The sequence below is a fragment of the Alexandromys fortis genome, unplaced genomic scaffold (assembly GCF_014885135.2).
Source record: "Alexandromys fortis isolate MF-2015 unplaced genomic scaffold, M_Fortis_MF-2015_v1.1 scaffold_108, whole genome shotgun sequence".
NCBI lineage: Eukaryota > Metazoa > Chordata > Mammalia > Rodentia > Cricetidae > Alexandromys > Alexandromys fortis.
Genome location: NW_026067994.1, coordinates 4912939 through 4934121, shown reverse-complemented (window position 1 = coordinate 4934121; position 21183 = coordinate 4912939). Strand labels below are relative to the sequence as shown.

The 21183-nt window shown below is 47.2% G+C and overlaps 2 protein-coding genes across 4 annotated transcripts in view; one reads left to right on the top strand and one right to left on the bottom strand.

Annotated features, from left to right (window-relative positions):
• Positions 1-634: 634 nt before the first annotated feature.
• Positions 635-19010, bottom strand: Vps26b (VPS26 retromer complex component B). Of its 2 annotated transcripts, XM_050160089.1 has the most exons (7): positions 18364-19010; positions 9431-9587; positions 5864-6028; positions 3162-3337; positions 1638-1780; positions 1136-1237; positions 635-765 (listed from the first exon to the last, which is right to left on the bottom strand). In XM_050160089.1, exons 1-7 carry the CDS (start codon positions 18584-18586, stop codon positions 748-750), a joined length of 984 nt encoding a protein of 327 aa, XP_050016046.1. In that variant the 5' UTR covers positions 18587-19010; the 3' UTR covers positions 635-747. The 2 variants fall into 2 exon arrangements, with proteins under 2 accessions (XP_050016046.1, XP_050016045.1); XM_050160088.1 differs by lacking the exon at positions 635-765 and having other exon boundaries at positions 1090-1237; positions 18364-19009.
• Positions 19011-19153: 143 nt separating this feature from the next.
• Positions 19154-21183, top strand: part of Ncapd3 (non-SMC condensin II complex subunit D3) — an 82463-nt gene continuing 80433 nt past the window's right edge. Inside the window, exons 1-2 of one of the 2 annotated variants that reach the window (XM_050160086.1) lie at positions 19154-19356; positions 19437-19797. In XM_050160086.1, coding sequence (XP_050016043.1) covers positions 19710-19797 — 88 coding nt within the window. In that variant the 5' untranslated portion in view covers positions 19154-19356; positions 19437-19709. Of the gene's footprint in view, positions 19798-21183 lie in introns of both variants that reach the window. The other variant, XM_050160085.1, reaches the window with a different exon arrangement.

Genomic DNA, 21183 nt, shown 5'->3' with positions numbered 1-21183 from the left:
AAGGACATAATTTGGCAAGCAGAATTATTCTGAAGTTGTGACAATCTTCTACAGAGGCCCTTCCTCCCTTAATGTGTAGACAGTGGAAAGAGAGGGGTTGGGGTGGAGGAGGCAAGGACAAAACTTTAAGTGTCTGAATCCAAGCTTAATTCCAGAAATCAAGTAGAGGACAAGGAGTAACGACAAATCAGGTTTAGGGAGGCAAATGGATCTCAGCCTCTTCTAAGGATCTAAACTAAAGGAAACAGACCCTCTGCTTAGGGCTTATGGTAACTTAAAATAATTCCCTAGAACAACCCAGTCCTTGGGTTGCCACGTGGAGTCATGTGGTGAAGGCAGACAGTTGTCTTGCCTGATGTTTCCCCCAGGAGACCTAGTTCAGCCTCCTGGCCATCCCTGTATGACAGTCTCAGGACTTTTCCATACCCGGATTTCTCACAAGTGAGGACAGTCAGCTCAGACCCTTCCTTAGGCTCTGCTCCTGTGTGGTTCCTGACAAGCTATAGAAAATGGAGAAGAAACGTGTCTGGTCCCAGTAGTGAGGAGCCAGAGGTGACTGGAAACTTCAGAGCACCACGTCCCAGATGCCCAGAGAGGTAGCGTCCCAATCTTGAGTCTTCTTCAACTTAGATGAGACAGGCCCAACAACTTCTGCCACTACCTCAGGAACCGTCGAAGGGTGTGTAAGACACGACTACCCAGAGCTCTGCTGGCGGGTGAATGCCAGGGATGCGCTCAGCTTCTGTCTCAGGAAGCCCAGAGAACCTGGAGCCAAGGATGTGTGCTCTCAACTCTGCTTTACAGCCTGAGATAGCCTTGACAGCTCTCATTCCCAAGGGAGAGACCAGATTCCAGAATGGTTCCTCTCCCTATCCCTACCTAGGCTGCAGAATCCCAGGGACACTGCTGCCCAACCCAAGCCCCTTAGGTTCTTCAGAGAAAAGAATTTAAGTAAAAAACATGATTTGTTTTCAAGGTTGCAAGAAACGGTCAGTGGAGCCTCACACCGTCCTCCCCCTCCCCCAGTCGCTGGTGTTTGGTAGATGGGGGTGCCGCAGTGGAAGCCGGGCAGCTTCTTGGCCCCGGGGGCCTACTGCCTGCTGTTGTTGTCAGACAGTGGGCCAGGGGTCCGCACCTCACCCAGGGAGCTTGTGCCCTCGAAGCGCTGTGAGGCAATGGCTGCCTGGTGGGACATGCTCTTCCGTACAATGTCACCCTTCCGCCACAACACCACCTCCTGCAGGGTTGGAAAAAAGTCAATAAGGTATTTGAGAAAGGCTCAGGGATGCTTTTCTCAGGAGTTCCCACCTTGGTCCCAGGGGATCTCCAGGAATAACCTCCTTGACCTCCTTGGCTCATCTCTCACCAAAGTGGTGGCTCCTAAGACTGATGTGCTCTGGCAGGAGCCACAAAAGCGGGAGTTAGGCCTGAGAAAGCAGACCCCAGGTATCAGTTGGGTCTCCTGCAATTCTATGTTTCTACCTCTTGGTCAAATAACAAGTGATAGAGGCTTGACTATTTTTTTTTTTTTTTTTTTTTTAGCATTTTGCTTTAAAAGTTAAGACGGCCCTCTGTGGGAATGGTCACCTCTCTGCTCTGTGCCCAAAGGGACCCAGGGTCCTGGAGGAGGCACACACCTGCTGCTTGAAGTAGCGCCGTTCCTCCTCATCTATCAGCACCAAGTTGAGGTAATAGCGCACAGAGAACTTCTTGTTTATGTCCCGCATGGTGGGCGTGAGCTCATATCCTGCCAGGAAGAGCCTGATGGGGATGGACTCACCTGTAAGGGGTGAGGCAAAAGTGAGGTCAAAGGACACAGGAGGCACTGTTGTACAGCCTAACGCCATTCTGCCTGCAGCAGGGTCAGGTGCCCGCTGGGCAAGGCAAGGAACACTAAGCAAAGGCTCTGCCTTTAGAGATATTACACCCTGCTCCCAGCAGTTCCCTGAAACAAATGTGATTTTCCAGATCCAGTCCGGTCTGTGGCTTCTGAATGGTCTATTACCCTCCCATTGCAGAAGGCAGTGAGGAACAGGGACTGAACAGCACAGGGGAACTAGTAGGTACCACTGCTGTGTGCAATGTGCCTTATTGGTGGGGGTTTCCCCCCATATTTACTTGAAACATGGTCTCTATATAGTTCTGGCTGGCCTAGGGGTCCTGCACGGGACCATGTCCGGCCCACTCATCCTAGGGCCTGCACAGGACCACGTCCAGCCCACTCATCCTAGGGCCTGCACAGGACCACGTCCAGCCCACTCATCCTAGGGGTCCTGTGCAGGACACTTCCAGTCCACTCATCCTAGGGCCTGCACAGGACCACGTCCAGCCCACTCATCCTAGGGCCTGTGCGGGACCACGCCCAGCCCACTCATCCTAGGGGCCCTGTAAGGACCATGTTCAGCCCACTCATCCTGGGCCCTGTGCAGGACCTCGTCCAGCCCACTCATCCTAGGGGTCCTGTGCAGGACCACATCCAGCCTGCTCATCCTAGGCCCTGTACAGGACCACGTCCAGCCCACTCATCCTAGGCCCTGTGCAGGACCACGTCCATTGGTTTCTGGTGTTGTCTGAAGCCTGTACTGTGGGTCAACGATGCAAGTAGTTCGCTTTCATGACAGGCGAATGAACTGGAGTGAAACATCTTACTGTAGCTAAAACTAAGCAGTGACAATGACTAGAGCACATGATGGATCTCTCTCTGTAGAAAACATGCCAGAATGTCAAGAGGAAAAAGGAATTACAGTCATACTGTATCTTAAAGCAGTTTCCAAACTTTTTTTTTTTTTTTGGATAACTTTCAACCCTAATCCTCCTGCCTCTACCAACCAAAGTGTGGGATAACACACGTGTGCAAGCAGGCCAGTTGAGACAGAATCTTAAGTATAATCAATATATAAATAAGGTCAACGTGGGGCTGTTGTGGCTGAGGCTGGGGATGGAGGCTGAAGTCAAAGGCTCAGCTTTGTCCTCCCTTCCATTTCAGTGCTGGGGACTCCCATGAGTTTCAGACCAGCTTGGGTTACACAGTGAGACCTTGTCTTTAAAAAAAAAAAAAATTTACTTCAATAGTATCATCATTTGAACCCTTCCCAAATTCTGAAATTCTGCACGTGGCTTGGAAGCAAATCGTGGCAGTGGCCCTGAGCTAGGAGGCTCACCTCGGACTGGAGCCCCGTCCATGATCTCATACTTGGCTATTGTGTCGTTCTCGTGGTACACATTGGGACCCGTGCCTGTCGTTTCCCGTTTGATGATGTCTATCTCCATGTGCTTGATTTTGATTCTCACCAGCAGGAAGTATATCTTCCCTACAATGACATCTTTCAAGTGGTATCTGAAGAAGAGAAAAAGGAAGTGAGACAGATGATGGGTGCGGCAGCTAGCCCCTTCGTGTGCCAGCATAGGTTATACTGTCAGTGAGAGGTGTTTATGCTCAACCTCGCTATTTGAACCGTTTCCTGCTATGTTCTTTAGTGGAATCTGTGTGACTTCCTCTCTTCTACATCCTGCTCAAAGGAGGATACATGTTATTTCAACCATTAATATTTGTTTATCAGCTCCATTTCCACAGGATATACCTTTAGTATGTTTTAATGGATGTTTTTCTAATGTATTAGGCCAGTCTCACAAACCTAGGAATTAATTTTCGCCTTTCCACTTTATTCTCCATACAATGTCTGTAGGGAACTGGGCCTTAACGGTTCCCAGTGAATAGTTCCATCTGCTCCAGGCTAGACAGCCCAGGCTGCATGGCTGATACTCTGTGAGCTACTAGGGATTTAGCAACGTTGCATGGCTCACTCTTTCTTTCTTTTCTTTATCTCCCCCCCCTTTCTTTTTTTAGTTTTTCGAGACAGGGTTTCACTCTGTAGACTAGGATGGCCGCGCCAACTCACAGAGATCTGCCTGCCTCTTTCTCCTAAGTGCAGAGATTAAAGGTGTGCGCCACCACCACCCTACACTAACACTGTCTCTTCTCTCTGTGGGCCAGCCAATGGTGCTGGTAGTCTCTGTATATACCTCCCTGTATCATGTGTGCTAGAAAGACAGCACACTCTCCAAACCTAGGCTCACACTCATGGCACGTGATCCCTAGCAGAGATGTCAGAGTTGGGTCTCCTTAACATGGCAGGCGGGAAAAAAAGAAGCTGGAAGAGAGAGACTAGGTCATGCTCTGGATGAGAGAAGGTTCAGACAGGCGATTGCTAGCTCCCAGACTTAGTGCTCCCCACTGTTTCTGACACTGTTGTTTACAGTCTACTGGGAGAGCTGCAGACATTGAGTGGGTAGCCTGCATACCTGCAGACGCAGCAGGTCACCTGCAGCATTTCTCAGGGATACTTACGGACCATGCATGGATGCTAAGGTTTTCTATATTATATGAAATCTTACACAGGGGCGCAACCACGTAAGAATCATACTTCATGTTCCTATATGGTACAATCTGTTGTACAAGCAGAGGGGAAGACTAGGCGTCTATTCCTGCCTGCATGTAACCTACTCTAAAACACTTTTTATTCCAAGAGCTGATGACTAGTGCCCGCTTCAGGCTCTGTGGTAGCACCCCTGGTGGTTGCTGCCTTCAGAGGGGTGGAGAGGGGTTAGTGGAAAGGACCACAATGAGTAAGAAGACTGGGGGGGGGGGGGGGGAGTGAGGCAAGAAGAAGCTCCTTCCTAGCACCTGTCCAACAGGTGGGCCAGGCCAAGGAGGTTCTAGGTTACAGTGGTCATTTTATTGGGTAAGGGGGCATCACTAGGTTCCAATTCAGGGAGCAGAAGAACAAGTAAGTTGGTTCTCATAATCAAGTATGTTCCTAGTTTAAAAACTGGCCCCATTAGACACAGCGACACATGCCTGTAATCTCAGCACTTATGAAGTAGAAATAGGATCACTCGTATGAGGCCAGCCCGGTCCACATAGTTGAGTTACCTCACCTCTCTTCCTAAGCCCTCTGTAGGCAAATCGTCTCTCCTCAATTCCTAGTCTCTGCTTGGCAGTGGGCCTGAGGGACGGCGACTACAGTAAAAAAGGTAATCAAAGACATGAGTAGATGATCCAGATACTTTCAGGAATAGACTATATTCAAAAGAAAGATACAAGACTGCAGACAGTTCTGTGGCTTGTAAGCAATTAAACACTGTGATGATCTCAGAGTAAACAATTGAAAACGCAGCTTCCCCACTAGCCAGGTAAGGTTATTTTAAGACCTTCAGAAAAATGCATCAGGTGCCGGGTGGTGATGGTGCACGCCATTAATCCCAGCACTCAGGAGGCAGAGGCAGGTAGATCTCTGTGAGTTCGAGTGAGACCAACCTGGTCTACAGTGTGAATTCCAGGACCGAGAAACCCTGTCTTGAGAAACCAAAAAAAAAAAAAAAAAAAAAAAAAAACAAAGCATCAGGTATTTGCCCTGTAACTCATTTTGGTTCAGGGAGGAAGCAGCCCATTGCCGGTACATGGCTTCCTCACTTTGATTTCTAAGGCAGGGAGGAAACAAATGATAGTGGCATTGTGTTCTACAATTATTCTCACGCATGGAAGGAAGCAGCTTTACCTAGGATCCAAAACAAACAACCTAAAAGCTAGCTAAGCTTGACTTTAAAAGGCACCTTAATGTTTAAATATGTGACCTTAAATAATTTAATATTGTTCAACAACAATAAAGATTCCATTTCCTCGCCTGTCTACCTATAACTAGCCTAGCACATATGTCTACTGTATTACTCTCATAGTCTCCCCCTGCACTTTGTCACCATGAAGCTGTGGAGTCATAAGGCTGTCAGTCAGTACACACTCAACAAGATCTCTCTTTACCTCCATAAATGATTACCACATGAGCTTGGGGCTCAGGATACTCACTTGGATTTGTTATACTCAAATTCAATGTGCAGGCAGTCCTCGATCCCAACTTCCATCTTGATGGATGAGTTCAGCTCGGGGTACGTGCTAAGGGTGTGAACTACAATGTCCATCTCTTTGACGACATCATTGAGGCGGCGGCTGATGGTTGCTCGGAGGAAATAGCTGTTAAGAGAAGGAGCCATCCTAAGTGAATACTTCCAGTCTTTAGATGCTACACAGCCCTGGGAGAGCCCTACAGTAATGTTTAACCCTCCGAGGCTTACTATCCCTTTGAGAATTTATGGGTCCTTTTCTCAGAAAAAGTATACCCAGGCACCTATACACAGACTTCTGCAGTTACCATTGAGGAAGAGCAGAGCCTTCCTTTAAAACCCTCTTGGGAGCTCATGACAATGAATTAAGAACCTTGTCTTAGCAGAAGTGATTTCTCTGCCTTCTACACCAACGGCCCTACCACTATCTACCATCTGTGAGGAAGGTTTGTTTCCTTGCCTACCTCCTGGCTATTTGAGCATAGATATCTGGCCTATACACTTATATTTATATGCCTGTCCACTAAATAGTATCTGATAAATACAAGTGAGGAATAGGAAACGGAGAAATCAAACCAAGTCTTCATTTCCGCAGTCTTTCTTAGCCAACCCTGTGCTAGGCAGAGGATAAGGACAATACACTCTCAAGAGGGGCTCACAATCTGGAGGGAGATGAACAAACAAACAGGAAAATCAAGACTGGCAAAGGGTAATTCAGAAACTACAATCCAGCTTTATGAGAACAAAGAGACCCCAAGAACAAACCAACATGTAATAATACAGCAAAGCAGCACCGAAATCAGTAGCTTAACTGGCGGCGGCAGCTGCACGGCAGGGCACGGGTCTGGAAGAAGATACATAAGTGGACCCTAAGGGTCTAACAGCCACTCGGCACGGTCCAGCAAAATCCCAGTTTCCTGCTGTAAAACTACGCTAACACCCACAAGAGAAGAAAACTACCCTTAGCTATGATTTCTTCTGAGTAATCCTCTGATAACCCAAGTACCCGTTAAACATTCCAGAAAATTAACAGACATGCTGGCCACATCAGCTACAGGCTACAGGCGACCAGCTCTGTGGCACCGACCGCTTCTAAGCAGTCCTTATATTTCCCTCAGTAACTTCCATCACAGCCGCACAAGACATTTGTCCCTAACTAACCCCTTTCTAATTGCTCAGGTCTTAAATCCATTCCACTATCTGTGGAAGAATGGTTTTATTCTAATGAAGATTTTCAAGTCAAGGTTTATAATTCTTTTCTGCTTTTTACTGTTTTTATTTAGGGCCTAAATACGTCCCTGCCCTTCACAGACTTCCTTCACTAGCAACCCACCCTACCCCGAAAAAGAAAAATTGCCTTTCCCTTCACAACTGGGGGGGGGGGGAGAGGACTGAAAACTTCCGGCAGTATGTTTTGCTGTTGTTGGGTTTTTTTTCTTTTTTTTTTTTTTTTTTTTGGTTTTTCGAGACAGGGTTTCTCTGTGGCTTTGGAGCCTGTCCTGGAACTAGCTCTTGTAGACCAGGCTGGTCTCGAACTCACAGAGATCCGCCTGCCTCTGCCTCCCAAGTGCTGGGATTAAAGGCGTGCGCGCCATCGCCCGGCTGTTGTTGGGTTTTTTGAGACAGGGTTTCACTATGTAACTCTGGGTGACCTACAACTTGCTAAGTATACCAGGCTGGTCTCAAACACAAAGATCCATCTGCCTTTGTTTTGCAGTTTTTCAAATGCAAGCATCACCATGCCTGACTGATTGTATGGGGGGCGGGGGGTCTTCACTATTAGTCTTGCCCAGCCCAGCCCAGAACTCACAGAGATCACCTGTGGTTTCCTCTCATGGTAGGATTAAAGGCATGTGCCACCATGACTGGCTGCTTTCTCTTTTTATAATCGTGTGAATACTGCTGTGGTCACAGGTGTTAGATTATCTGTTCCAGACTCTGTGTCCAAATATTCCAGATCTACAACTTAAGTGGAATTGTTGGATCACACAGTGACTCTGTTTAAATGTGTGTGTGTTGCTGGGGACTGAGCCCAGTACCTTGCAAAGTCTTCAAGTATGTGCCTTTCTGCTTTACACAGAGTTATGTGTTCAGCCCTCTATTCATTTATCTTTGAGGAGCCACCCTGCTGTTTTCAATACCTTTCTTCTTGACATAAAAACACTAAGGCAAAAGCTACAGAGAAATCCTGTCTTGAAAAACCAAAAACCAAACAAACAAAAACCACTAAGGCAAATCCACTGGACTATGGGGTGGGAATTACCAAGCATGGTGGCACACATGTGTAATCCCACCACTTAGGAGGTTGAGGCAGAAGGATTGAGAGTTTGAGGTCAGTCTAGGCTATATAACAAGACCTGTATCAATAATTTTTTTTTTAACAATTCCCATAGCCAAGCTAAGTGATTGCTAGATAATCCTCACTGGTGTTTTCTCCAGAGTGATAAGACAAATCACTGTCTTTAGCAGGGATTTAGATGCAAATATTTCAAGAGTCTATGAACAAGTGTTCTGATGGAGGGAAGGAACCACGAGAAAGAGAGGGAGATGTTCTAGCTGTAATCCTCACCATCCTAAGCCCCGGCCTGTAGGGGATAGAAACAAGCAGATCCTGTGAGATGGGATCAAGACTTGGGATCCTCTGATCCTCTGGAGTGACAGGACATTCTGCTTTATCCCAGCGATGTCCCATAATCTAAGGTTTGCATCTAAGAATCTAGAGCTGCTGTGATTTTTTTTTTAACCTCAGAGACCCAGGCATCAGTTTCCTTCCTCAGAGTTTCCCAGACGGTAGTAGTAAGAATATCCTCAGGTATGTATGTCTGTGCCCATTCATCTCTTTGTTTGTGATCCCTGGGATGGGTCCAAGACCCCTGTATATGCTAGGCAATACTGTGCCCGAAGCCAAATGCTTGTGTCCAGTTTTTAAAGACTGTGTTCCGCTCCTGCATTGTTTTCTTATCTCTTCCAAAAGATAGAGAGGAGAGACCTAGAATTAGAACCCTAAACTAGTATCCATTTTTGAAAGACAAAGCTTTAAGTTACAGAGTCCAAAATGATGTGATGTTGTACGGCAGAGCTGAATGAGGAAGGGGTCAGCAACTCCGGAAGCCAAGCTGAGGTGTCTATCTGGGGCCACCTCCGTTATGAAAGCCAATTACTGAATTTTCCAGAAGTTTAAGAAATGATTGTTAAATGGCTATCGTTGATATTATATAAACTTACAATTAGATGAATTACCTAAGAAACAAGGGCAATCCATATTAAAATCCCTTTGCTTCCTAATCATTTTCCTGCACTCTTTGAGGCCCCTGGTCAGGAGGGGACTCTGTGACAGCAGTGAAGCTGCCAATGTGGTGACAGATGGCCCAGGCCGTCCAATCAGAAGGCTTTCTTCCAGGATGTGCAATGGTGACATTTACTAGCACCCTGGTGCTTGCAGTCCTCTTCCTTCTTAGCACCCACGAAGCCCCAGGCCCTGTCCTGGTGGGGCAGGTTCAGGACTACGACAAAAACATCAGAGACCACTTACCGTAGCTTCACATTCTGCCCTGTGTAGGACTCATACGGCTTTTCCACGTGAGTAAACTCAAAGTCGAAGGCTTGTGATTGGGTGATCTCTCCCGGCCGAGCCAAGTCCTTCACCAAGGACACAAACTCATGGTGGTTCCCACGGTCATAGTAGAGTTCTGGAAAGAGAACAAAGCTTACTCTAGCCTACTTGACTACACTGAACCTAGTGAGGGCATCACAGGTCGGAGGGATCAGTCTTTTCGAGACTTTTGGCCTTGTTTTAGGGCTTCTTCTCCTTCCCTGACCCCAGCCTCTCCATTGATTTTCCCAGACACATGCCTTTCCAAAGACATGTCCTTTCTGGTTTGTTTGTTTGAGACAGGGTCTTACTATGTTACCTAGATTGGCCACTAGTTCTTGGGCATAAATAATTCTTCTACCACAGTCTCAAATAGCTAGAAAAATAGGTGTGCATCACCATGCCTAGCTGACTCTTCCCAGTCACACAGTAAGAATTTATGACACACACACACACACACACACAAGGCCAGTGTGATGGAGATAACTGAGCAGTTAAGAGCACTTTGTTGCTCTTGCAGAGGAGTTGGGTTCAATTCTCAACACCTACACGGTAGCATACAACCACATGTAACTCCAGTTCCAGGGGATCCAGTGCCTTCTTCTAACCTCCATGGGCACCAGGCATGCACATGGCACACACACACACACACACACACACACACACAGAGAGACACAGACACACACATAGGCAAAACACTCATATACATAAAATAAAGAAACCTTAAAAAAGCAAATAAAAGCCAATGTGGTCTCCAGGCCATTGCTTCTGTTAGCAATCTACGGTCTGTGCGCCTATAAAGGGTAAGGGGATTCTAAGATGGTTAGAATAGATTCGGTGAGCAGTTTTCAGCATGTATGAAGAGACTTGATATAAAAAAAGAGAGAGAGAGAGAGAGAGAGAGCACCTTTCCAATATTCTTGACTTTTGCAGGAAATTTATGGCTACTTTATTATATCTTCCTTCGATAATCCTGCAAGATGGATAGGTCAGGCTTCTTGTTCTATAGTTCAGCCTGGTCCAGAATTCATTAGGTAGCAGAGGCTAGCCTCAAACTCATGGCAATCCTTCTGGCTCCCAAATCCTGGGACTATAGATGTGCGCTCATACCCACCTGGCGTTTCACCATGAAAAGTTCATGTTATCACCAGACCCATGATTATTTGATGACTTTGTATTTTGCAATTTAAGGATTAAGTTTTGAGATATCCATGGTCTTCTTTACTCCTTTGGACTGAAGGAGCTTTAAGATGAGACCCATAGCTCCAGCTTCCTGGCCCCAAGATGTCAGCTCTTAGCTCTGCCTGTGATGATGACCAAATGCTAGCTCAAGCCTCATCTCTCAAATATTCTTTGTTGTTGTTGTTTTTCTCTGTAGCTTTGGAGCCTGCCCTGGAACTAGCTCTTATAGACCAGGCTGGCCTTGAACTCACAGAGACCCACCTGCCTCTGCCTCCCAAGTGCTGGGATTAAAGGCGTGCGCCACCACCCCCTGGCTTCTCTCAAATATTCTTGACTTCAAGCACTGTGCTAGGCTGCAACCCATAGGAGGGAGATGAACTGGGAATATGGAACAGCTGTTTGAGAGATGAGTCTACTGCCCCTTTGGCCTGGTCCTAGTTCTCAGCATCTCTAGAGCATCATCTGTCTCTCTCTGGAGTGACTAGATCACTCCCAGCAGTGAGTATAGGTGCTCTTGCTCCAACAGCGTAAGATCTGAAGCCTGGAATGGGACCAAAACTTTATTGAGAACAAGAAACCAGAAATCCTGCCTCTCCAGTGTCAATGCAATCTTCAGTCCTGGCCCAGGGGATAAAACCATCTCCAGACAAAGAGAAACAATCTCAGCTATTAATTTTAACCTGAATGCAAATTTTCCCCCCAACACTCCACTGGCTTTCCCTGTTCATCCCACGGGCAGCTTTTCCTTAGCTCTGGGACATTTGGAAGCACAGCAGGCTGTTGTAAGATATACCCGACTTGAGCTGGGGGTATTAACAGTGGTTGAGTACTTATCTAGCATGCATGAGATGGCCCTGGATTTGACACCAGCATTAAAAGGAAAAGAAAGAAAAAAGAAGAAGAAACAAACCAAAACTAAACAGACAAGCAAACAAAACTCCAAAAGCATCTATCCAATTCATGAAAGTGATATAGTACAGAGAATTCCATTCTAGTAATGCTATTTTCATACAAATTTACAGTGTATCCTGTGGCTAATAAATGTGGCTTATTTCCTACCTCGGTACAGTTTGATCAATTTCTTTGTTTATTTTGGTTTGGTTTTTGAGACAATGTAGCCCTGGCTGTCCTGGAACTTGCTATGGAGACCAGGCAGGCCTTGAAGTCACAGAGATCCACTGGCCTCTGCTTTGAGTACTAGATAAGAAAGATAATAAAGGCATTAAGTCTTCTATTACAAATAATCTACTTCCTCTTCCCAATACTAAGCAATCTCAGCAGTGGTGGCCTGATGGGTAGTGAGTGATAGTCTACAAATCCAGGAAAGGGAGATGGCAGTTCCAGATGATGTGGGAGAGAGATACCAACTCTGTAACGATGCCCCCAGGAAAGCAAGAACACGCAGAACGTGCAGCGCAGGGCTGAGCTGCCCTCCTCACCAATAGGGAATCAATCCTCCACTCAATCTTGTGACCTAACCCGGTAGATGGTGCTGGCTCATGTGAGAACTGAACCCCTAACTTAGGAACATTATACCTCAGTTCCCAAGCACTGGATTTTGGCTCCAGCGCCAATGAATTCAAATAAGAAGCACAAGGCCCCAATATCCGTGAACTGTCTAAGGAAAATTGTAGCATCAAGAGGAAAGCGGAAAGAGAGAAGGAAAAAAACACAAAAGCAATGATCACGCAGCCCAACATGAGAAATAAACAAAAGAGAGAGGGTTCAGAGTGGGCTCCAGCTGCCAGGATTTGAGGATCCTAGCAACGCTGCAGAAGGGCACTGCCTGGCCCAGCAGGGGACCTGGGTACAAGTCCTTTTCCGCAGGGCATCACATTCTCCCCAGTGCTTTTCTTCCCGTGACACAGTATCAGTGCCTACATGAAATGCCATGGGAGAACAGAGTGGGTCCAAGGAGGGCTAGGATGGTCCTCTGTTGTTTTGTTAAGATGGGTCTTGCTACATATCACAGGCTGGCCTTAAATTCATGGTCATTCTCCTGATTCATCCTCTCTAGTGCTAGGATTATAGGTACACCAGCTACCACATCTAGCTTGGAATGGTCTTTCTGATTTAAAAATATTTTTTTTTTTGAATTTTCGAGACAGGGTTTCTCCATAGCTTTTTTGGTTCCTGTCCTGGAACTAGCTCTTGTAGACCAGGCAGGCCTCGAACTCACAGAGATCCGCCTGCCTCTGCCTCCCGAGTGCTGGGATTAAAGGTGTGTGCCACCACTGCCTGGCTCTGATTTAAAATTTTATAAGCAACTTGGAACCCTTCTGCAAACACTGTGGCCAAAGGGGCAGAAATAGTTGTTTTACACTGTTATTTGCCAGAAAGGTTCTTGAATAAATTGAGGCAGAAAATCCAAGTGTTCTAACAAGAGGCCCAGGTGCTATAGAGACTATAAAAACAGCCCCTCTTCTATCCCAACCAAACACAATAGCCCTTCAGGCTAGAAGTAGAAACTGAACCCCTCACCCCACTCTTTTTTTCCAAGCAACTTCTGTCATTAGTTTCCTTCTTTGATCAAAAGGAGGAACTAATTTTTGCACTCAGGATGTTTTCGTGCCACCAACGGCCAAAAAGGGAGGTCACCAATGTAGAGGGAAATTGAGCCAACTTTACATCATAGGCTAAGCCTTTGAGTCACCCTGGGATCTGCTGCTGGACCAGCACCACACGGAGTCTAGGCTTCACATTGGACTGGGGAGAGATACAAAGCAAGAGCCTCCTCTCCTCTGAATTTCCTAGCCCTTTTGCTGTCCAGGAGATGACGATCCTTGCTTGCTATGGCTTCTGCCCCTGGCAGACCCATAGGAACAATTACACTTCAAGGTTACTCATATGCAGCTCTGCTCTGTGCAAATCTAAGCCCTGCTGAAAACTTGGTAAGTCTGCTTTTTCACTTGGTATTTCAAGAGTAAATGAGTTTTTAAAAAAAAGTCTCTGGAGTTTCTAAAAGCACAGGCTTATTGGTACTGATGAGCTCATTAAAAACTTTATAAAAAGTATGCATTTGGCTCTGGGGTATAAGGATATTTCTGTCTGCCCATCTCTGCAAGTTTGACCTTCTGATTATATTTGGCTCATTTAACCCCATTAGCCTGCAAGGTTCCCAAGTCTGGCTAACATCCTCTACCAGTATTTCCCAAAGGATTTCAGCAGGAAAAAACGGTCTTTTCTTCTCTAACTACGCAGCAGTGCCCTCGGTGCTCTTTGTATACTACTGCATCTTGCTAACCCACCGGTCTAACCTGGAAGGAAACTTCTCCAGTCACACATTTATTGGCATCGTTCCAGCAGAGACCATGCCATGAGAAGAATCATGCTAGGTATGGGGGGTGGGGTGGGCGGGGGGGGGCTAACAAAGCAGATGAGAAACTTGAGGATAACAAAAACATATGGCACTAATTGAAGAACTAAGAACTTATTACTCTCTTGCAACAATCGTCAAACTGTAACATCAGAGCAGTTGCTATAGGACTCAGAGAGCCAAAGGTCTGGCAAACTCTTCTCAAACAGAGAGAGGTCATTTCAATGTATAGGAATATTATTTAAAAAAAAAAAAAAGCAAAACCAAGTGAACTGGCATCAGACTTACTGTTTTCACAGCCTAGATCCTTCAGGAAGATGCTGATCCACTAGATGCATGATGGTCAGATGCCACTTAAGTTCTCTAACTGAGAGGAACACCTAGCTAGCTATTGAGCATGTGCAGGAGACCCAGCTGCTTGATCTAGACCTTCCAGGGGTCAGGAATTAGCTCAGATTGTGAGATACTTGCCTGGCATAGGTGCGGCCCTATGTTTGTTTCTGGCTTCTACAGAGGATGAAAAAAAATTTCAGAAAATGGTTTCTGTAAGTCCTTAGATCTGAACCAGTATTATCCAGTTAGCAAACATTTACTGAGCACTTTATGAGGTAGCCATTGAGACTAGATATTAATCACTGGGCTAATGATGGGCTTAAGACAGTCTCTGGCATTTGGGGCAAGAAGTCAGACAACTGAAATAACAAAATAAAATAACAAAGTCACAACCTACTTAAAAACAGGTATTCCTGTAGCTTTTAGTAGAGGAAGTGATTAGGTAGGCCTTTGAAGGAAAAGTACAATTTTGGTAGGACATACTTTTCAGGAAAAAAAAAAAGTTAGAATATAAGGGGAAGATGGTTGTGAGCTGATATGTGGATACTGCGAATTGAACTCAGGACCTCTGGAAAAGCAGTCAGTGCTCTTAACCACTGAGCTACCTCTCCAGTCCCCATTTACTTCATTTTTAAAGGTAGGGTCTCACTGTGTAGCCCTCCCTGCTTTTGTCTTCCAGGTGCCGGACTGACAGGTGTGCAGCAGCATGCCTGACGAGAAGAGGCTATCTGAAGGAGCTACCATCAGTGAGGGCGGAGTGAACGAGAGATGGGATCTGGAAAGGCAGGCTGAGACTAACTCCAGGAAGAAAATAAATAGGCTTCTAGGAGTTGGTAAAAACAAAAACACACTTTGAAGGGATCAGCAGTATGAGAAATGCCTATTCACCCTGGATAGATGATAAGAAGGGCACAGAAGAGACTGCCAGAATCGGTTATAGACTGCGACAGGGACAATAGCTCCAGCTCCTCCAAGACCCCAACACACAAGCAACCTGCTTCGTCAGGAAGAAAGACACAACTCAGCGATGCTAAGTCGCTCTCTTGGCTGTGACTACGATTACCCATATAGCCTGACCTTATAATCTGACAGGCATTCCGCCTACTTGATACATAGTCAAAGAATGCAATGAAGGAGAAAACCACAGAACCACAACTTCAACAAAGTTACCCACTCTCCTCGCTCTGCTGCCCTGAAGTCACTCGTAATAACTGTCTTAGATGTACGACACAATATGCCACGCCTTGAATCTTTCAGCAAGTCACAAAGATAATAAAGAAATAGGAAGCCTACGGAAAGTATGTTGTGCCTCTGAATAAGCTGGTGTATCTTTAATATCAACTAATTTTAGAAACGGGGGCGGGGCATGGGAAGAGAAACTTTTATACCAAACATATTTAGAAAGGCTGTTCTTTTATTACTTTGTTTTGAGACAGGGTCTTGCTATGTAACCAGATGGCCTTGAACTCTGAGATCTTCCTGGCTTAGCCTTCGGAGTCCTGGGATTATAAGTATATGCCATCATGTCTGGTTAGAAAGGTTTCTCTGATGTCTTCTCCTTGATCAAGAAATAGACCTCAAGTCCAAACAATAAACTTACTGCTTATAATTCTGTTTTAACCTACTACCATTCTCTCATGTAAGCATGGATAATGAATGGGAATGAACATGAACTATACCCTTTAGACACCACACCCACTGCTACCTGTGTGAAAGCCCATGTGGCACACACAGAAGCTTTAAGGCAAAGAGCTGAAACATACTCTGTAAAAGTCCTTACGGCAATCTAACTGGGAAGACTATACAAGGTCTAGGGGAGACTGAATCAGAGGCTGTAACTCAGTTTGTGAAATGAAACTATCGCTGCATTGGCTACTCTTATCTTTATAAAGAAACTCTCTGAGACATAAGACATGGTCCCCCAATATCACATCATAATAACCAGGTGACTTTATTATACTGTAATTTACAGCTGACAAAGCTGAGGCCTGATCAGGTCAGAGTGCCAAGGGCCTAGGGAAAATTATCCCAAGAAGTAATAAAAGGTTTTAAGAAAATTCAGTAAGGTTACAGTCTTGGAAAGAAAGGAGTTAGGCAAGAGAAAAGGTTGGGCAATTACAACAAACAGCTCCCTTGGTTACCTTGCATTTAAATGAAAGAGAATGAGTTCTTGACACCATGCATTCCTTCTGGAATGGCTCATTTCATACTATGTGAAGCAGGGGACATGCTAAGTTATTCACAATCAGGGCGTGATGGTATAGACAAAGATTAAAGTATACTTGTTGTTTATACTGGTATTAGAGAGCTAATGTAGTAACTTTAAAACTCCTAACTAAAATACCAATTCTCAGTAGGCAAGTATTGACTATTTCATATGTTATGTTTAACATAAAATGCTTTGGGTTTATCTAATCCAACCTGTGATTCTTTACTAGGGTGATTTTATCCAGCATGGGAACAAGAGCTCATGGCTTTATGAGTGCTAAGTAGGGAATGCCACTGGTTTCTAGTACAGGAAAGGCTGAAGATACAGATAAGAGCCCGCAACAATGATCAGGCTCCAGATGTCAATCAACAGTGCACCTGTCCTCCCATCCCAGCCAAAAGCAGGAGGGCAATGCGTGTAAAATTCACAGTCCAGTCTTTTTTTCTGGCACAACAAATAGATCTTTCACATCCTGGCTTTAAAACAACCCAACAGGGTCCTTTATGATCAGTCAGTCTTTAGGGGGATTTTAAATACCAGATGCTTAAGACCAAACAGTGGGTTACAAAATCTGGCTACCAGGACTCCTTTTCCCAGGCCTCCCTGACTCTGTAAAAGGGAGAACTCTTAGCATGTGAATCTAATACGCTTTCCCAAGAAAGTCTTCTGAAATCGGTGTCCATATGTGCAGTATGGAGAACAGAGTAGGGCTTTTTCGGACAGGTGGTCGCCATCTACAGGACATAAGCTACTCATGTCCTCATAACACAAATATTTTATTTTAGAAATACCCAAGCAACTTGCTAACACGAAAGGCTCCTAATACTTAGAACTGGTGACAACCCAGTCACGATGATGGGCAGCCTCCCAAATCTTTGTGGGGTTTTGTTTTAATTTGAGACAGGTTTTCACTCACTACACAACAGTAGCTGGCCTGGAATCACTCTGTTGGCCAGACTGCCGTCAACTCACAGAGATCTACCTGTCTCTGCCTCCCAAGTTCTGCTATTAAAGGCATGTACCAGCTGACTCCCCAGAATTTTTGTTACTACTTTCCCTTGTCTAATTCTAGTAAAATTATCAACCATAGTTTGAAGATGATTATTGAGCACTGCAAACTTTTGATCATTTAATGGTAGTCTTTGCAAATATCACTTCTTTCACTTTAAGGAGAAAAATCAGACAACTGAAAACAAACATTCTGATGAAGAAGTCTGAGAAACATATGCATTCAGAATGAGGCGGGCTGAAGGTATTCAAAACATACACATGAAAGGTAGTTCAAAGTGGAGGTGAGACAGCCTTTATGCACCCTGTCTACCACACCATATCTATATAAGTACATATATATTACATATACATACACATATGTGGATGGGTGGGGTCACCGCTTAACTTTGGATTGGATCTGACAGCTGTAGCTGTCAAACCCACCTGCAGGATCCCGCCTAAGCACCTCACTATGAAATTCTGGGTGCAAGAAGCAAAGCTGAGAGGATACTGCGGAGACAATGGGGGTAACCAGGTACCAGGTGAGCACCCAACCGTACAGCAGGGGGCTCCCTACCATTCCTAGGCTGGCTGACCCCACCTCCCCAGCAGCACGCTGTCACTTTTGGCCTGGAAGAAGGTAATGAAGGCATGGGGGAGTCGCCCACGGGCGGGACTCGTGGGTGAACCCCAGGCTTCAGACTGCAGTTGACAAGAGCCTGTCATAGGCCTCGCTGGAGTTGGGCCCTGAAAAACCTCCGCTCCCCGCCCGTCCCACACCCGACTGACTCCAGACGCGGACTGACGTCGCGGGCATGGGGAGATCCCAGGGAAACGACTCACCGATCTGCCCAATGAACTCGATCTTGATGCCCTGGTGCTCTAGTCGCTTGTTGGGGTTCTTCAGAGATAAGCTCACCTTCCCCGAGACGGTCTCCCCATCGTAGAAGAGGAAATATTTCTCCTTCTTCCCGTCTTCTGTCTTGTGCTCTGCTCTCTTCCTACTTTCCGCATCATTCAGCAAGATTTCCACCTCCACGCTCTGCCCGAAGCCGAAGAAGCTCATCTCCCCGCCTGACCGTGCCGGTGCCGGCACAGACTGCTCCCTCCCTCCAAGGTGCGGGCTGCCTGCGGGGAAGGCAGGCCGGAGGGCCGGCTGCGGGAACGCGCAGGACGCCGCACCGCAGCCCCCTGCACGGTTGAGAGGGGCGGTGGGCGGTCACCGACGGCCTGCGCCCCTGGGGAGGGGCAGGGCCGAGGAAGGCAGGCGGTTGCGGGCTGCGGCGCCCGAAGCAGCGATGCACCCAGAGGCCACGCACCGTACCTCCCCAATTCCCGACGGTGCAGCGGCGAGGGCCCAGGAACACAGGAGCACAGGCGCAAGCACGCGTTCCGTCGCCCACCGGGTGGGGTCCAGCGCTCAGCCGCGCACCGAACTGCCTAGACTCCTGCGGTGCAACGCACCGAAGTGCTACGGCGGCGCCGGGCGGGGGAGGGGGCAGGAGAACTCCGGCCCGGATGCGAAGGAGATGCCACGCGCAGGCGCACGTCTCCTCCTCACCCTCCTAACTCCCCCGCCTCCCAGGCCACCAGGAGGTGCGCTCATCTGCGCCTGTGCAGCGCCAAAGGGCGGCTGGTCTCTCCCTTAATGAAGATGGCGGCCCTGGCCTCTTTCCAGTAGCACTTCGGGCCCAGATTTTCCGTAAAATCCTAGCACTGCAGGTGCGTCCTTGTAATACCTTTGGTTGCATTTTCTTCATTTCTTAGCCCTATAAACGCCGGGATACTCTTCACATTTGAATATGAACAACGTTTGCGTGCTGTCTGACGGGTGAGGTACGTTTGACACAGACGCCAAGTGTCACTCGGCAGGGGCAAAGGTGACTGCTATTACAGGAAGTGCCCTATCTCCACAGGCCTCTAGGTTTCCTGCCGTGTAAGAAGGGCAATACGGTAACAAAAAACGCTATTGGTGTTCTGCCTGCCACCTTGCACTGGAACGCTAAGGGAAAGTCTCCACGAGCCATGTTTGGCTTCCAGTCCTGCCCCACCCATTTTTGCGCACGCCGTGGACGGCCCAGACCATTGGCTTCTGTTACGAACGCGACCCGGCGCGGCGATTGGTCGATTGTAAATCCGGAACGCTGTGACTGGTCCGCAGAAACGTCTCGGAGCGCGCGCGGGAGCAGATGCGAGCCGGTACTTCCATGGTCACGATGGCGCTCCAGGACCTCGGGAGAGATCTGCAGCCTTGGTGTCCGCTGGATCTCAGCCTCGGTGAGATCAGACTCGCAGGCGCGAGTCCTGCATTCAGGGCTTGGGGTGCTTTGCAGTGCCTGAGGTGTCTCAGCCCGCGGCCCGGTCCGGGTGGCGGTGGGGGAAGGGGAGGCTGAGTCTCTGCAGTGACCGTGAGTCCCAGGATTGTGACAGTCTCGCCCGGGTGGTGGCCTGTCACACGTACGTGGGATCTCAGTCCAAACGATGAACTGTTTAAAAGAGAGCTAAACCGTTCTAGCGTGCGGGAGGCCGAGTTGGAGGATTGACAGGCGTTCAAGACCCATCGGTATGGGCTACAAAGGGAGTGTCGCAAGAACAAAACAAAACAGCAGCAACCTAAAAAGCTAGTAGTAGGCCTCTCCTGATGCTGTCGCTTCTGTTTTCTCCATCTGTCACCCTAATCCTGCCAAGTCTTCCTGGACTTAACTATTTCCATTTCCAGGAGGTTTTTATACAGCCAATCTCTTTATTCAGACTAATTTTGTTTTCTTAAAATTTGTGATCATATTGTTCAACTAGGTGGTTCACATGCAGACCTCGTTAGTTGTCCAAATGAAGTCGAGATTCCAAAAGCCAGCCAATTGCACCAGCTAAATCACAAACTTGGAAGTTCCGTTTTCATGCCCACTGGCCCTTGTTGTCCCTACATCCAAGCTCCAGCCCTAAGATGGGTCCTAGTCCTCATAACCAGCCAAGGCAATTGCAGGATAATCCTAACTGCTATCTGACACCTGCTCACCCCGTGTTATCCCTTCTTGACGGGTACCGGTTTGCCTGGGTCAGATCTTTCGGTCCTTCCCATTTGTTTCCTAAATAGATGACCATATCATTGGCCCACCGTGGCAGGGGAGTTGTGGAAGTCTGTTCTGCAGGCGTGACGTGACCCAGTCTGCTATCTTGACATCAGAGTAGTTGTGATTATCCATAGGCGATCTGGATAATTGTCTCCAGTGGAAAGGGAGGAGGGTATCTGTAGACTCCTAGTGGAAGTTCCAGCCACTCCCCTTTTGCCCTTCCCAGCTTAATACAACCCTGACACAGCTGTCTGCGGTCCTGAACAAGAGGGTGTGTGCTAGGATGTGCAGGAGGTGGGGTAGCAATGCAGAGCTGTAGCATTTGCTTGGGCCACTGTGGGGCTTTTTATTTTTTAATTTATTAAAGATTTCTGTCTCTTCCCCACTGCCGCCTCACCTTTCCCTTCCCCTCCCCCAATCAAGTCCCCCTCCCTCATCAGCCCAAAGAGCAATCAGGGTTCCCTGCCCTGTGGGAAGTCCAAGGACCACCCACCTCCATCCAGGTCTAGTAAGGTGAGCATCCAAACTGCCTAGGCTCCCACAAAGCCAGTACGTGCAGTAGGATCAAAAACCCATTGCCATTGTTCTTGAG